This window comes from Diplotaxodon limnothrissa, linkage group LG3 (genome assembly GCF_057381915.1).
Source record: "Diplotaxodon limnothrissa isolate DT_005_m linkage group LG3, D_limnothrissa_male_GT1.1, whole genome shotgun sequence".
NCBI lineage: Eukaryota > Metazoa > Chordata > Actinopteri > Cichliformes > Cichlidae > Diplotaxodon > Diplotaxodon limnothrissa.
Genome location: NC_140598.1, coordinates 48,683,945 through 48,701,302, shown reverse-complemented (window position 1 = coordinate 48,701,302; position 17,358 = coordinate 48,683,945). Strand labels below are relative to the sequence as shown.

At 39.2% G+C, this 17,358-nt stretch overlaps 1 protein-coding gene across 1 annotated transcript; it reads left to right on the top strand.

Moving 5' to 3' along the window:
• LOC146636276 (permeability factor 2-like) lies at positions 1–1,002 on the top strand. Its single transcript, XM_085350316.1, has 4 exons — positions 1–67; positions 214–322; positions 428–502; positions 921–1,002. Exons 1-4 carry the CDS (start codon positions 1–3, stop codon positions 1,000–1,002), a joined length of 333 nt encoding a protein of 110 aa, XP_085206442.1.
• Positions 1,003–17,358: the final 16,356 nt, after the last annotated feature.

Genomic DNA, 17,358 nt, shown 5'->3' with positions numbered 1-17,358 from the left:
ATGAAGACAAGTGTTGCCATCCAGTGCATCGTTCTCCTGGCCTGCATGGCCCTTTGCACTTCACATTGTAAGTGTGTTTTTATGGAAAACCTTGGTGTATCTGTGCATCTTGAGTGGAGCTTTAATTTAAATGTAATTTAAATATAGTTATGTTTAAGTAAAATATGAAACTGCAGCAGTTTAACCTTATTTATCACTTTCTACCTTTTCCAGTTATTCCAAGGTGCCGGTGTTTGAACACCAGTAAGTCTGTAAAGATCGCTCTCATCGCTCAACTCAAGCTGGATGAGCCTCGTCCATACTGCAACAGGAGAGAAGTCATGTAAGTGCCCACAGTGACAGGAGCACATTATTAATAAGAGCTCAGTCATTAATAAGGATTGTTTATAAAGTGGTTTTAAATCAAAGCTTTCTTTACATGTTACAGAGTCACACTGAAGGATGGGAGTGAACGGTGTCTCGATCCTCAGTCAAAATTCATCATAATGCTGCTAGAAAAACTGTAAGTCACACAGATGTTTTTTCTTTCATTCACTGGTGTTCAACTTAGTGTGAGTTAAATGTTATAGAGGAAGTCAGTGAAGTTAAAACAGGAACATCAACAGTCACTTTGGAGCATCGTGCGAGGCTCTGCACATCAGTGATTAAAAATACTGATGGTTTTAGAGTAATAGTTCAAAGCTCAGGATGAAAACTGCTTCTGGGTCACAGGACAAATCTGATGGATGAACAATTAACAAGCTACAATAATTGAACGTCTTTATCGTGTTTTTGCAAGTAAAATTCAGGATCGTCATTCTCATAATTTAGAAGGTGAAGAAGTTAAGAGAGAAATCACTGCTTGAGTGTTATGAGTTATGAATCTGTTCACTATCACTGGAGCTTCAAGGTCTCACGTCTGTGATTTGCTGTCTTCACAGGAGGCAGAAGAAAAGTCAGCATAAGACGACCGTCAGCCCCCAAACAACCACATCATCAGCCACAGTGTCAAACTCATTATGATGCACTTTGCATGTTTATTACTGTTACACAAAAGAAACCAGACATCACTTAATGAGAAGAAGAAGCAGCCGAGATCCGGTGCAGATTTGTCCACCACATCCCACCGTGGTCTATGGGACTGAAATCTGGTGACTCTGGAGGTCATTTACATGCAGTCATCTCACTGTCATGTTCAGGACACCAGCTTGAGTTGTGAGATATGGTTCATTGGGCGACCGTGGCTCAGGGGGTTGGGACTTGCATCTGTAACCGGAAGGTCGCCGGTTCGATCCCTGGGCTCTCTGTCCTGGTCGTTGTGTCCTTGGGCAAGACACTTTACCCTACTTGCCTACTGGTGTTGGCCAGAGGGGCCGATGGCGCGATATGGCAGCCTCGCTTCTGTCAGTCTGCCCCAGGGCAGCTGTGGCTACAACTGTAGCTTACCTCCACCAGTGTATGAATGTGAGAGTGAATGAATAGTGGTATTGTAAAGCGCTTTGGGTGCCTAGAAAAGTGCTATATAAATCCAATCCATTATTATTATTATTATTATTATACTGCAGGAAGTAGCCTTCAGAAGATGTGTACACTGTGGTCATAAAGGGATGGACATGGAAACAGTAAACAGTGAACATTGTTCAGCTGTTGGACTGGATACATGTTTAAGTATTTGGGATTTTTTATTCTTTTTTTAATGCACTTATCATCAAGAGTGGCTCCTCTGATTTTAAACCAAAGCTCTCCAAACCAGCTGATATGAGAGATCCACTTGAGCTCGCTTCATAGTTCACCCCTCTGTTTTCCTTCCCTCGAGTGCAGCCTTTGTGTTTTGTGTTTTATTTCATTTCATCGTTGGTCTGTTCTGGATTATTTTTATAACGTGTATATTTTTGGATTCTCAGTGACTGAAATAAAGGTTGTTTTCTGTTTGCTTCACTTTCTTGCCTTTGAGTCCAGTATCTGGGTCCTTAACCTTGCACATTGTGACAGAATCTCCTCTTTCATATCTAAAACAACCAATTCTGAGATTTTAAGAACATTTTGCTCTCTAAAAATGAGGCTTGATCGTCAGTGTTCAGTGTCAACACTGTGAACTGTTTACTATGATAATTTTGCAGTTTGCTTTAAAAATTTAGCTTAAACACGATGCAAGAACATGATACACATGTGTGACTCAAACAGCTTCATCATGAACTCGAAATCACTGAATCTGAATCCTGCATGAAAAGGTGTGTCGGGTTCTGAAGACATAACCATTAATCTTGTAAGAAGTGAGGGGATAAAACATCACTCTTCCACATTTAGCTGGTGAAAACTGTTTTGTGCCAAGACTAAATTTATTAGCCTTGATTTTGTGTTTAAGTCACTGCTTCCTGTAAGGAGTTGAACATGGGAATAATAATAATAATAACACATTTCCAAACTCCAGATGTGAAAAAGTTATCTGAGGTTTTGGGAACTGGGAGCTGAGCCTGTCGTGGGTTTCTGCCAGGAGTGAATGAGACCTTTACAGGGGGACCCTCGGTCAAGGTTTAAATCTAAAATACAAACTCTCCAATCAGTTATGTGTTGATACATTTTATTTAAGATTATATTTCACCTAACATATATTTTAGATAGCAATAGACAGAACTCTAGTTAGTCACATGTACAGTAAAGACATCACCAAAAGCATTAAAAACGACCAGTTTGTGGTGAAAATCTCCTGAAGTAAATGTTGACATCTGGATATTTGGTTCTGAAAACGCACAGACGCTAAACTTTAACTGGAAGCTCCACTTGGATACTTTCCAGCACCATCCTCAGTGGTCACATGTGAATATTTTGGGCAATACAATCAGGTAAAAATCTGCATTTCTCAAATGCAGAGTTGCAATGAAGGATACATATTTAGGCTAGTTAGTGCCCAGTGACAGATTAATTAATAAAATACTAAAAAAAATTCATTCAGTTCAATTTTATTTACCAGCACCAAATCACAACAACATTGGCAACAAAGTGCTTTATATTGTAAGGTAAAGACAAGAATATAGAGAAAACTCCAACGGATAATCACTTATGAGCAAGTACTTGGTGACAGTGGGAAGGAAAAACTCCCTTTTAACAGAAAGAAACCTCTGACAGAACCAGGCTCAGAGGAGTAAGACATTACAAAGACATGCTGTGTGGAAGAGAGCCACAGATTAATAATAACTACACTGTTAGCCTTTGCAGTAATTTCCATAGCTTAGTACTGCAAAATCAACAGTAAAAAACTCTAAAGGATGTTAGCAGTTTAGTACTGTAATTTGCATGTAATTGTGGGAAAATTCCCTGAGATTACATTATTTTTACGGTAACTCACTGTACTCATGGAAACAGCTGTAAAATACATCAAATGTAACAATTGGTGATGTTACTGAGATTATACTATTACACCATCTGGATTTCTGTTGTTTTCTACTGTAGATCTAAGAGTAATTACTTAAATCCTCATTCAGAGTGTATTACTATAAAATGCGATTCACTGTGAAAGTAGTATAACATATAAACTACAATATACAGCATAGATTTTAACTTAAGGAGTAAGTTGCAGCCACACTAAAATTTAATTCCTTGAACTGAATGGAACCTCATATATTAATAAATGTATTTGTTTATTCAAACAATGTGAAACATTATTAATACTATTAATTAATAGTATACTTGTAAGGTTAGTATTGTGATAGAGTCGAGTATATTTAATTATACTCTTGTAGACATTATGACATTATGCTAGTACAATTATGGTGAACAAAAAGTACATCCAAAAGTTAATTTCAAGAATACTGTTATGTACTAAAACGGGGGCCAATATAGTCCCAAGAAGCATTATTAGTATACGTACTAGGTAAGGTATACTTAGGAAATATAATTGAAGTATACTTATTTTTGTATGGCCAGCAACAAAAACGAATGGCTACATTTAGAGTAATGTTTAAAAATGGCTTCATTTAGCAGGGTGTTCCTTTTTTCTCTTCTTATTCTTTCTTATACTGGACCTTCATTTGTTTTGTATAAGGTGGTACTTTTTAAGACGCCTCTGCCTAACTACAGTGAACTAACCTAATAATATGCTCTGGTCGTCATTTTACACAAGTTAAGGTGTCACATCCATGAAACCTACACCACTAACCAGCATCAGTCCTACAACTTCACTCTCAAAATTAATAAATCCTGGGACAAGCAGAAACTGTATTTTTAGCGGTGCATTTTGTTGCAGGCCAGACTGCTATTAAATGCTCTCCTAAAGAAATAATTCCTTTGTAGCACCACTTCGTCTTGGTTCAGAAGAGATGTCCTGGATATACGTGATAATGTAACACGGGTGTTTATGTTTGTTCATGTTTAGCACGTTGGGTTGTGTTTTTAAAGCGATTGTTACGTTTTTAAAGCTTTGTAATGCGACAGGTGCGATAGCCGACACCACACCTTCACCTGACGTACAACGTGACGTATGACGCACACGTCGGGTATGCACTTTCTAAACAACAATGGGGATAGAAAATATTGCTCGAGTGGTTAATGCTCCTTTCGCTGGTTGCCAACCACCATTAAATAACAACAAGAAGAAAATATTGATCTGCTTCTCTTAGTTTTGCACGTTTAAGCCGCAATTCAGACAAACAAAGCTGCAAAGCTGGAGAACAACATGACCATCAACTATTCTGTGCCACAGATCCAGTTCGCTGCAGCACAGAGTGATGATGAGACCGTTAACATGTGCAACTTAGAAGTAGTCAGAAGTAACTGGATGTTCAATCGGGTTAAATGCAAGGTTGAATGGATTATATCTGAAGATCATATGCTATTCGTGATAACTCTGCTAGACTCCAAATTGCTCGTCCATGCGGGAGTATCTCAAAATTAAATGAAACCACTTTTTCCCTAAAACGGACTGACATGGGACACATTAAAGTTGGATTGACACCAGCTAATCAGTCTGAAGGTAAGTGTTTTTTTCACTTATTCGAGAGAAGTCCGAAATGCGTTCTTATTACTGTTTGTTTTGACTTTCAAGTTACCCTACCAGGATATTTTCATTCAAATGCTAAGACAAAATGTCAATATCTATGAATGTGGAGACTCAAAAGACTAGTTAGGTTATGAGACTTGATAGAGAACTTGGACGTTTGCAACAGGTGAATCGGTGAACTACCGAGGTTGCGCCCAAATGCTTAAAGCTGTTAGCTGGTCAGTGTTTTCAGGTGTGCTTGTACTACCTGTACGGTGCGGAGTGCTGACTAAGTCATGTTAAACCCATTAAAGAGTCGAGCTCAAATATCTTTTCATTTTTGTGCACTGCTCTCTTGTCGGCACACATTTTCTGCCTTTTGTGAATAATTTTGATCATGTAAAAACTGGGAATTGGTCCCTATTGACAATACTCTTATTCTTTTATTTTTTGCATTGCATATGTCATTTAGGAAAGGTAATTGGTCACTGAACTTTTTGCAACTATGTGTATTTCTAAATTTTGTGGCTTCAGTGCACGCAAATTTATATTGTTCAGTTTGCATGTTAAAAGCCTGCCAAGCACCCCAAGGCTGATTATGCTTGGTCAGAAGTCATTTATGAAATAGAGCTGATTAGACCGTATTAAAATTTCTGTTTGGCACAGGAGCTTTTCTTTGACACAGGTATCCAGTCTCTGTTTTGTTAGCTCAAATTTCTGTAATTTCCTTTATAAACCAAGGTTTTTGGACATGTGTCTCAGTGAATCCAGCAAAGTAACAATATCAAATTTCACATTACATATTACTGATCAACATGGTAGTCTAGCTACACCAACAGCAGAAATACTGAAGTCAATACTATAAAGTTTAACAGCAGCACAAACTATAAACTCCAAAATAACCATACAGTTGATTCATCTCCGGTAATTTAATTGGGCTGACTCTTTGTTAGGTGTGTTTAATCGGCAGAATAATTCCCAATTATGTACAATTATAATATGTTAAAATGGACTTAAGTACATAAGGCCATTAATAATTAACTGTACATAGCTATTTGCTTTATGACTATCTAGACAGTGTGAAGAAGTGAAGTATTGAAATTATTTTATGTTGCATAATGACAACATGTTGCCCCTATACATTTAAGGACAAAGTTCAATGACCGCCACCTGCTGGATGGTGAGTGCAGAGGGGCGTGTAATCTTCTTTGGTTCATTCTATGTATTGAACCTGGAATACCAGGAGTCAGCGTGTGCAGGTTTTTTGTAAGGATAAACCCTGAAGAGGGAACAAAATGTACCTCCAAGTGTGGGACAAGCAGAAGGACTGGGACCACTGTGAAGCGAAAGGTTGTTCACATTAACCCTCATGTCACAACTTTCCTCCAGCGGCTTACTGAATTTGAGTGGAGAACTTCAAATTAGGTAACTGTTTTTGCCATTTTTAGTGAATTTCTTGTATAATTTAAGTGACCAATGTGTTGTTACCCATGTCTCCACAGATGATCCATGGCCCATGCTTTCTGGACATTTACACAAGACGAGCAACAATGAAGACAAGCTCTCTTGCCATCTTGCAAGACGCTGTCTCTGTCCAATAGGTTTTTTGAGTGCAACAGTTTTGATTTTTTTTCCTTCTTTTACCCGTTTGTTAAAAATTATTTCAGCTACTTACACTTTAATTGTCACATATATTGGCTCACCCTACAAATCAATGAACTCAGTCCACAAAACAAGATCAGGGTTCAGTGCAGGTCAGTCAAGTTCCTTCACACCACACACGCTCATCCATGTCCTTGTGGACCCTGTTTTGTGCATTGATTTGGTGGTGTGAGCCAGTATTTTGGACAAAGTGTATATAAAGGCAGAAGTGTGGGGCTTGATATTATATTCATTACAATTCAGTTTATTTGTATGGTGCCAACAAAATGAATGCCAAGGCACTTCACACTGTAGGTTTAAGACCCTACAAAATATAACTAAGAAAACCCAACACCTGAGCATATGTTGTCTGCCATGATATGGATATTGCATCATATCGTTATTGTTTGTACAACCATCTGAGAAAATAATGGATTACATGGTTTAGTAAAAACAAGTGCTTCCTCAATGAAAATATGTTTTCAGTTCTTTTCAGTTTTTGATTTTGGAAATGTGTATTTCAGCAGGGAAAAATCAGAACTGAAATAAAGTGGTGTGAAGCACATGAATTATATTTTGTGTGTGCGTGTCTATCTATCCATCCATCCAATTTCTTTGGAACCCTCCAGTCTCTTACAGTATGTTACTGTTAACTGAAATTACGGTCAATTCCGACCTGTTAAACAGTAAATGGCCGCCTGTTGGGACACGGTATCCTCTAGCAGAGATGAATATTTTTGGTACTGATGATGCGTGATAACGGTAAGTTACTGGTTAATATATTGCAGTTTATTACCTTGCAGCGGGCTTACAGTGACATACCGTGAATAAACGGTAGTATACCAATTTCTTAATCACAGTATGATGTTACTTTGTTGATGTAATTTATGACATAGCGACATAACGGTATCTCACTGGCGTCACTGTCGCCAGTGAGATACCGTAAAAAAGGCTACGGTGCGTTACCATAATTTGTCCAAGAGTATTATACCACACCAGCAAAAAACGGTATCATCCTGCAGAACGGTAAGCTACCGTAACACGGCTTCACAGTATGACGCTGGCAACAGTGACGCCAGTATGTTACCGTAAAGTGGCGATGAAAAGTCTAACAGTGTAGTGACTACATACAGAGAGGTGTGTAGAAACACAAAAACATAGAAAGCACCCAGCAGCCAGGACCTACTGCAGCATAACCAATTGGGCTGGGATTTCTAGAACCGATTCCATTCTGATTCAATTTTGATTCAGACAGAAATATTGTAATTCTTCATTTATCAGTACTGACAGTTGTGAGACTTCATCAGAGGTGTAAACATCACAGCAGATGCCATTCTGTCAAAGTAACTGAGGATAAAACACAGAAAAACATGAAGGAGATTTTCTTGGCTTGTCTTTTTATAGCAGATAACCTAAAAAATACTCTGCAGTAGATCAAAAACAGAAGAAAACCATGAACCAACATATGAACATTACCTGATGCTGCTGAAGTGAAGCAGAGCAAAGTTACAGAGGTTTTATTAGAGACACAGCTAAGGGTTTTGCAATTTCTCATAATTTTAAAAAGTTAAAATTTCTTCGGTATTGAACAGCAGAAATTAGACTTTCTTGTAGGAAGTCATTTAAAAAAAACAGCAGCAGACTGTGCTGTAAACAACGGTAGACTGGTGCGTAATAAGCAAACAAATAATGCAGAAAAAAAGAGATTTGAGATGGGAAACTGTTCTTGAAGTTCACTGAGAGAGAGAGAGAGAGAGAGCTGTGCAGGAAGTGTGGCTTTTATCGTGGTGGGAGCAAAACAGCAAAGGTCAGAGGGAATAAATGGCAATTTTTATCAAATGTGAAGCGTAGTTTTGATCTTCTTTTGTTGCTGGTTCAGTGAATTTTGATCGGAGAGAGACAAAACCTGCAGCTTCAGAATCTGTGAGCTGTCGGCTTTCAGCGCCAACGGCATGTCTGTGTACGTGCCGTCGGGTGAAAGAGGCCAACATCTCACAGATCCTGATGCGTCGGGTCTGCGCTTAGTGTTTACGTCTTTGTGTGGAATCCGTTTATCTGCTGTCATTTACTGTTTTAGCTGGGTGTTGAAATAGTTTGTGAGGTTTAACCTGAGATTCTGGCAAAATATATTTACATTTACAAATTCATTCAGGATTTAATGAATTGATATCGCTTTATTCAAGCTAAAATCGATTTTAATCAGAAAATCGATTATTGAAACCCACTCTAGTAACCAAGCGGGGATTCAGGGTCACTTCCTTATTGCCTTCATTTTCCAGCTGAAGACATCGCCACCTTGCTCACTGAAGCTTAGAAACTTCAGTGAACATCAAAAATGTGTCACAGATGTCACAAGCAGTCACCACAAGGTTGGTGACACAGACAAACTACCTCTATGGCTCGCTTGGGAGACTAAAGAGGAATGCGGCAGATGTCTATCAATAGGGAAGGTAATTACAGTTGAAACCTCCAGCTTACAGTTTTCAATCTTACTGGAACCACAATATCTGACAGCAGTTCCACAGTAGCTACTGCTGACTCCAAGTCAGCAGTAGCTACAAGTCATAATTTAAGTATTATTAGAAGTGAAGGAGACATTTTTCTTGCATTCCCTTACAGATTTACTCATTGACAGATTTACTGCATTTACTAAGTGTAGTGATACACGTGCACATCTGCAAACAATGAATAGAAAATGACCTTTTCAGCTGTGTTTAAAGGAACTTCCCATTTTCTTTCTTTTTATCATTTTATTTATTGGAAAGTGTTCAAACAATTTTATCATAAAGAGAAGTGTAAGTAAACTTTAAGCAGAGTGCACCAGAAACAGTAAAATATTAGGCATATCATATCATATCTGAAATTGAGATCTCTAAATTATTCATATTACACTGATCATATAAAGACTTATGTGGTACATAATGCTTAGCCTTCAAAATAAGATGCAGTTGGTAGAAGCTATTTGACTACAGAGGACACTTGTTTGTCCAATTTGAAAGAGCTGTCCAGCAGCACACCTAGTGGAAGGCACGAGAGCCAGAGATTAATAATAACTGCTCATGCACTGCTTCCTAGAGTGCATGAGAGAAGTCAAGGAATGGCTTTTGGGCAATTCTCTTATCTTAAATGAAAAGAAAACCGAAATTGTGGTATTTGACAGTCATTTCCCCCGGGGCCAGCTAGTTGATACCTTTGGATCCCTCACCACTTTTCTCTCTGACACTGTTAGTAATCTGCATGATCTGATATCGTCATGTTGGTGTTGTTCCAGCATCAACATTGCAAGTGACCAATCAGAATGTTGTAACGTCATACTTTTGCGACTTCGGGAAAAACCGCCGTAAAACCAAAAACTGCACTTAAGCTGCGAGAAACCGCGTGTCTTTTGTCCTGTCTTCCTCCCCTCGCCCCAAGGTTGAGGCAAATTGCCGCTCCTCCCTGAGCCTGGTTCTGCGGAATAAATCTGTGATTTTCAAAGACTTTTTTTTTTCTTGCATTCTCAATGATTCATGCTTTCGTTTCCCTCTAACAGTGGTGAATTTTAAAAAACAGTTTAATGAGTCACAGGTATGCAGCTGTGAAAAGTGCCCTGTCTTTTACCTCCTTGGCCTGATCATGTTAAAAGATTATGGCATTTCACTTCTCTGGAAGTAGATCAGCAATGCAAAAGATCCTTTATCAATGAGTGAACTGTGACGTCAATTTCAACAGATACAAATGACACCTGAAGTCAGGCATGTCTCAACATAAACCAGTCGCACAGGAAATCCTTATGAGTAAATGAAGGTAGAAAGTTTAAATGCCAAAGGACTGCAACAGCAGGATTTCCACTGTGGGAGGACGGGAATAACGAAAAAAAAAAATTCAGCCACTTCTTACATCCTTGACCAGGGTCAATCTAAATATATTTATGTTTAAGTAAAATATGAAACTGCAGCAGTTTAACATTAATTATCACTTTCTACCTTTTCCAGTTAGTCCAAGGTGCCAGTGTTTGAAGACCAGTAAGTCAATAAGGATCGCTCTCATCGCTTAACTCAAGGTGGACAAGCCTCGTCCATACTGCGACAGGAGAGAAGTCATGTAATAATGATAATAATAATGGATTGGATTCATATAGCGCTTTTCTAGGCACCCAAAGCGCTTTACAATACCACTATTCATTCACTCTCACATTCATACACTGGTGGAGGCAGCTACAGTTGTAGCCACAGCTGCCCTGGGGCAGACTGACAGAAGCGAGGCTGCCATATCGCGCCATCGGCCCCTCTGGCCAACACCAGTAGGCAAGTAGGGTAAAGTGTCTTGCCCAAGGACACAACGACCAGGACAGAGAGCCCAGGGATCGAACCGGCGACCCTCCGGTTACAGATGCGATTCCCAACCCCCTGAGCCACGGTCGCCCTGGGGGTAGCCACAGTGACAGGAGCACATTATTAATAAGAGCTCAGTCATTAATAGGGATTGTTTATAAAGTGGTTTTAAATTGTTAAATATAAATTTAAAGTTTTCGTCATATATTATAGTGCCATACTGAAGAATGGGAGTGAACGGTGCCTCGCAGGCTCCAAAGTGACTGCAGTGCGAGGCTCTGCACATCAGTAATTACACCTGCATGGAAGAAATATATTTAATGTAAATCTCCACAGCATCAGGCACAGTGACATAATCATCATGATCCACTTTGCATGTTTAGCACTGTGCACTAGGGCTGCCACAAAAGATTATTTTGATAGTCGACTAATCAGATCATCATCCATTGGACGTAAAACGTACAGCTTATTGCACCAGCAGCATCTGCTCTTATATAACTATCACTAGCTTACAGCTTGAAGTGTTTAAGGTATGTGATAACTAAAACTAAAGACAGGATGATAGTTTTTTAAACTTTTAATAAATTTGCAGATTGTTTCGGTGAAGTTTAATAAACTCAGCCGTCTGCTCCTTGCTATCTAAAATATAACAGCTCACACTTCTGTTCAATCAGTTTTCTGTTTGACGTTTATTCAGCTGTGTGAAAACTGTAACTTTAATCTCAGCCGGCTAGCTATCGAGCTAGTGGGTAACAGACGTCTCCGAAAACGTCGGAGCGCTTTTGAAAATAAGTGGTGTCTTGATAAACTGAGCAGATGTTTGAGGTTTACACAGCTACATTCTCACCTGAAAATATGTTAAACGTTTATTTTGTGACCCAGAAAGAATAATAACAGTAATATTAAAACTAACTAGCTGCCGCCATTGTTGGAAACTGGAATTGGCTGGGCCGCGCTATGAATTCTGGGATAGGTTGGGCCACGAAGGATACACCCGACCTGTCCTCCAAATCTGGGGAAATGAAGAACGCATTTTTCAGACGCGTTTCAGGGAGTCTTCGAATTTGTATGTCGCTTTAATGTAATCGGCCTACAAATGCAGCCTCTGAAGGATGCAGCCCCTGAATTTTTGTTCACAGCTACGATACCGGACACAGCTTCATCTTTTTCGGGGTTTAACGGCAGCTGGCATCCTTGTTCATGCAGTGCTGCCATCTTCCGTTTCAGTCCGTTATTACACTCTTAAATCCTACTACTTATTCCTGCGTCTTTTGGGATCTTGCAAAGCTTCAAACGACACGTCGACTATTAAATTAGTCAACGACAATTTTGATAGTCGACGTAATCGTGACTAGTCGACCAATCGTGGCAGCCCTAGTTACAACATGTGTCGATCAAAAAGAAGGAGCAGCACAGCTCTGGTTCTCATCACAAAACATAAATGCAAAGTAGACAGTGACAGCTACAACTGACAGCAAGATCTAAACAGATTAATGTCAGATGTAAAATATTTATTATCCAAGTTCTCAGTCAGAACTGAGTGTTTTTTTTTCTCTTTCAAAGCTGTCACTTTGAATGAGACTGATTAATGAGATTTGATGACTTATATCTGTCACCATTTTTCATTGTGGGTGAGCTGTTTCACAGTAGAGATCTGCTGCAAGCATGTGATTTCCTGTCACCACTACACTTAAAATGAAACTTTTTTGCCAGTATTTTTGTAAATTCTTGTCACATCACACCTATAGGTTGTGTTCAGTTCAGTAGCAGTGTTATGTAAAAGTGCAGGTTATATACTCACCAACCACTTTGTTGGTTACACCTTGCTATCAAAGGTTTGGACCCTCTTTTGTCTTCAGGTCAGTCTTACTGCAATTCTCTGTGGCACAGTTTCAACAAGGTGCTGGAAACATTCCTCAGAGAGATTGGTTCATATTGACATTGTAGAATCCCACAGATTAGATCTGGTGACTGTGGAGGTCATTTAAGTGCAATGAACTCATGATGATTTGAGCTTTGACATGGTGTGTTATCCTGCTGGAGGCATAGATCAGAAAATGGGTACACTGTGGTCATAAAGGGATGGACATGGTCAGCAAAAACACTCATTCTCAACAGAAACAAGAAAACTGTTTACATATTTAAAACAGAATACACGTTTTCTATTCCATAAAATGTTAAAGATGAGAATGAGATAACAGAAGTCACATAAACTAGTGTGGTAAATGGACTGATTTTTACATAGTGCTTTTCTACCACCAACCTTCCGATTGGTAGATGACCTGCTCTACCTCCTGAGCTAAAGCCGCCCTGTGTCATACTTCTTTTTTCTTTTTTTTTACTTCTTACCTTCCATACGACTCAATGACTTTTGATGTGAAAGGTAAGCACGTGAAGTAATCACATTTTACTTGCAGTCATTCATTTCTTAGTCGGGTGTTTATTATTGTTGCTCCCACATCTATTCATTGGTAGCCAACTTGTTCTGATTAAACATGCAACTCCAGACAGAAATTCATCTTCAGCAGAGCATGTGTGCCAAATTTCAGTTAGCAACAAGTGTCCTTCAAACAATCAGTAGAACCAGCATAATTTATAATCATTTATAATCATGCTCCACCTATACTCCAGATACCCACGGTGTGCCTCAAGGTTCTGTGCTCGGACCCCTACTCTTCACCATCTACATGCTCCACCTTGGTGATGCTCACTATTGTCTCTGCTATCAGTCCTTTGCTGAGACCATGCAGTACAAAACACTCTACACAGCTAACCACACAATCCTGAGTGAAATCAAACATGGATGTCATCTAACCTACTCAAGCTCAACAATAAGAGCTCTTGGTTGTAGCGCCCAAAGCTGTGCTCTAGAAGATCTGAGATCTGCTCATTAACGTAGACGATTGCCCCATCTCACCATCTTGAGAAGTTTACAGTTATACAAGTTGTTCTGGACTCCACACTTTCATTGCAGGTTCATATCATATCTGTCACCAAAGCAGCTTTTTTTTCCTGTTAATGAATGTCTCTTGACTTTGTCCATCACTCACCGGGTCATGTTAAGGATTTCCTGCAAAGCCCTGGAGAGGCTCCAGTATGCCCAGACCTCAGCTTACCTTCAAATCCCTCAATGCCCTGGCCCCTCAGTACCTGTCTAACCTGCCGCACCCATACACACAGTCCTGGACACTATGATCCTCGGCCTTGGGTCTGTTGCCTGTCCCTCACATCAACCCCCAAACCTCCAAGCCTTCAATGTGCTTTTTGTTCATTTATATACTTTTGTAAAGTATCCCTGGGTTTCTTGAAAGGCACTATACAAATCTAAGTTATTATTATTAGTGTTAGTACTAGAATCTTCCCACGTGGGCCAAGTAGGCGAGCAAACACATGCTTTCATCTGCAGAGCTCTGCCATTAATAATCAGCCTGTCTTCTTCATCACCGTGTCATTTAAGATAAATGAAACAGAAGGTTAGCTAAAATAATAACTCACCACATATTCTCTCTGTTTGCATGCTGATTAAAACAAATGATCTTAAACTCGTTTTTATACAACACTCAGAGTTTTCATCATCTTTATTTACTGTAGTCACTGTAAGCCACAGCAATAAGTCCCATTCTAACAATATGCCCACAGAGAAAGAGAAAAAATTCCCACTGACTTTGTTTTTAAATGATGGCAAGTTTACCAAGTCATCCAGTAATCCATCATTTAATATGTTAAAGTCATGTGACTTGTGCATGACCTATTATCATCCCACATTTACAATATTACCCAAACGTCTGCACGCAATTAATCATAAGGGAGACATATTTCATAACACAAACAAAAAAGACAGTGTCAGCTTTTTCTAATGACATGATGACTGTGGTTTAATTCTGACTAAATATTTCATATATGTATTATCCTTGTGTCAAAGCTACATGTAGTCATGAACATTCATTTTTATATGGGTTAATCAGTCGAATAATTATTGCCTGTATGACATTTGAGATTTCAATTTAAAATGTTCTTTTAAATTATATATTGTTATAATTACACAAAATGTGTTCTAAACCCCAAACTGTTCCTGGTATACCTGACCTTTAGGACCCCCAGGCCTGTAGTTTTCTTCATTATCAGTTAGAGCCACTCCTCATCCTTTTCTTCTTCTTTTTTGGTGCAGCCCTATAAAATTGGGGTGCTACTGTGGCCTCTCCCCTTTGATATCGACTTTTCCCAGTGGGAAAAGTCGATATCATTTCCTTTCCAACACTAATTATATCTTTATCCACCCTGATGTTTCTGATTGTGTGTTTTAGTTCATTATTGTCATTATTACGCCTGTCTTTACTAGATGCTGTGAATATGTGGTACATGTTTGCCACATATGTGTATAGGCACTGCTAATGCTAGCATGAACTCATAATTCTTGCTAGCTTGGAAGTTGTAGTGGGTTGAGTTAACCCTCGTCCCACCTATTGATTTTTGGCTATAGGAGCTGGAGTGGGCAAGTTATTTAGGTCTTTCTTTTTACCTTTCATTGTCAGACAAAATGCACAAACACACCAGTTACACAAATACAACAACAAAAAGTAGTTGTCAAAATTGAAAAAAAGAAAAAAAATGCGAGTTAAACACAAAAGAATTACAGCTCCACAACAAGCTGAACATAATCAACACATTACACACTCTTAGCATTCTTAACTTATTCTTATCACATCCTGTAATATTAGCAGAGTTGTATTAATAGCAGCCTGACAAACAACAAAATATAAACTTTTCTGTTAGCTCTGGTTTTGGTCGCCACCAGACGTAGAATGGAGTTTTATCTGTTTGCAGTGAGACTGAACCAAATCACACACACAAAAACAGCCCCTTGTATCAAAACAAAGAGCTGAAGGAGGCTGGAATATTACATTAAACCCATCTGACTGCTAAATTGGTCATAATAATGTGTTAGATTAATGCTATGCTCTTAGACTCTGTACTGTCTAAAGTACTGCTGCTTTTTTTGTACCTTATAGATAGCGAGCTTAAATTTCTGGTGTCCATGTAATTTTGCACCTTAATGTACAGGTGCATTAATGGCCTGTTAAAAAGAGATGCTAGATAGACTTACACTTGATACACTTGATATTTTATGTATTACAGCTGCATCTGACCCAGCTGAGGTCTACCAGTTAGCCTGCACTGTTTTTACAAAGGTTTCCATTAATGGTCAAATACTTTGTTTAGTTATAGTGAAAAAGCTGTAAAATGCTTAATTTTAAAACAGTACATTGTGGTGCAATGTGAAACCAGAGCACAGGGTATAAAAATGGAAGAAAATTGGTACTTTTAACTTAAATAAACTTTAAAACTTTACATTTTAAACCTATATGATCTCTCTTGGCCCTCAAAAATGACCACAGAGAGATCCCGAGGTCTAGCATCTGTGTAGCTACACCTGTATACATAGAAACTGACTTTTCCTGGAGTCACAGTTTCACTGTTTCAAGAATTATATGAGTTACGCCTTTCACACTGAAAACATACATATACATAAACAACATAGTGTCTACTGTGCACTGACTCAGCCATACATCTGCTCCTAAAGGTCAAAGGTCACTCTTTTGAGTATTCCAGTGTTCACGTTTCAGACAGTGAGGACAGATAGTTTCAGAGAGACGTGAAGGAGGCCATCTTTGTCTGCTCTACCTAAACAACAGTCTGCCACCTACAATCCAGTCTTGAGTTCCCTTCTCAGGCGTTTCGACCCGCGCTCACACCTCGCCTCAGGTGACCTCAGTAGGTCACATGTTAGGACGCCGCAAGGTCTCACGGTTGTTTCAATGGTTGGCCCTGGTGACGGTGAGAACCTATGCCTTTTTTCACACTTGGGCACATGAGATGACTCACATGATCATTAGTGACTCAACCACCCATAGAACCAGGACAAATGGGGATGTTTGTGAAACTTGTATTTGTAGAAGGACTAGACCTGCATCACAGTTTCAGTTGTACTACGGCTGCATAAACTACGATAAACTGAGATTGTTTACAAAACTGTGTCTGCTGATCTTTTTCCTCTTTCAGTGTGAGAAGGGGGATCACAGAGTTTACACAGAGTGTTGTGCTTCTGCAGAATTGTGACAAACAGAAGGGACTCGCAGCCTTTTCCTGGACACCCAGACATACATGTCCCAACTGTGTGGTTCATTTCTGGGACTGCTGACCGCAGCAAGCATGGTGTCTAACCTCAGTCGGGCCTCTGATCGTCCCCTGAACCCACCGTCCCATGACTGCCTTCTGCTGCACATGTGAACGCAACAAAATGAAACCAACGTGCACACTCACACATACCTCTCTGTGTGTGTGTTTTTCAAAATTAATTGCAGAAGTTCACAACAATCACATGATTAGATGTATGTATAAATATTAGAGTGCAGATGCATGAAAACAGTTACAACAGCTGGAATACATCAG

What these genes read in the sequence shown, in the direction of transcription:
- LOC146636276 (XM_085350316.1), top strand. Translation starts at nt 1, where the DNA reads ATGAAGACAAGTGTTGCCATCCAGTGCATCGTTCTCCTGGCCTGCATG. An exon ending in TGCAACAGGAGAGAAGTCAT is followed by an intron (nt 323 to 427) that starts GTAAGTGCCCAC and finishes TACATGTTACAG; the next exon opens with AGTCACACTGAAGGATGGGA. An exon ending in ATAATGCTGCTAGAAAAACT is followed by an intron (nt 503 to 920) that starts GTAAGTCACACA and finishes CTGTCTTCACAG; the next exon opens with GAGGCAGAAGAAAAGTCAGC.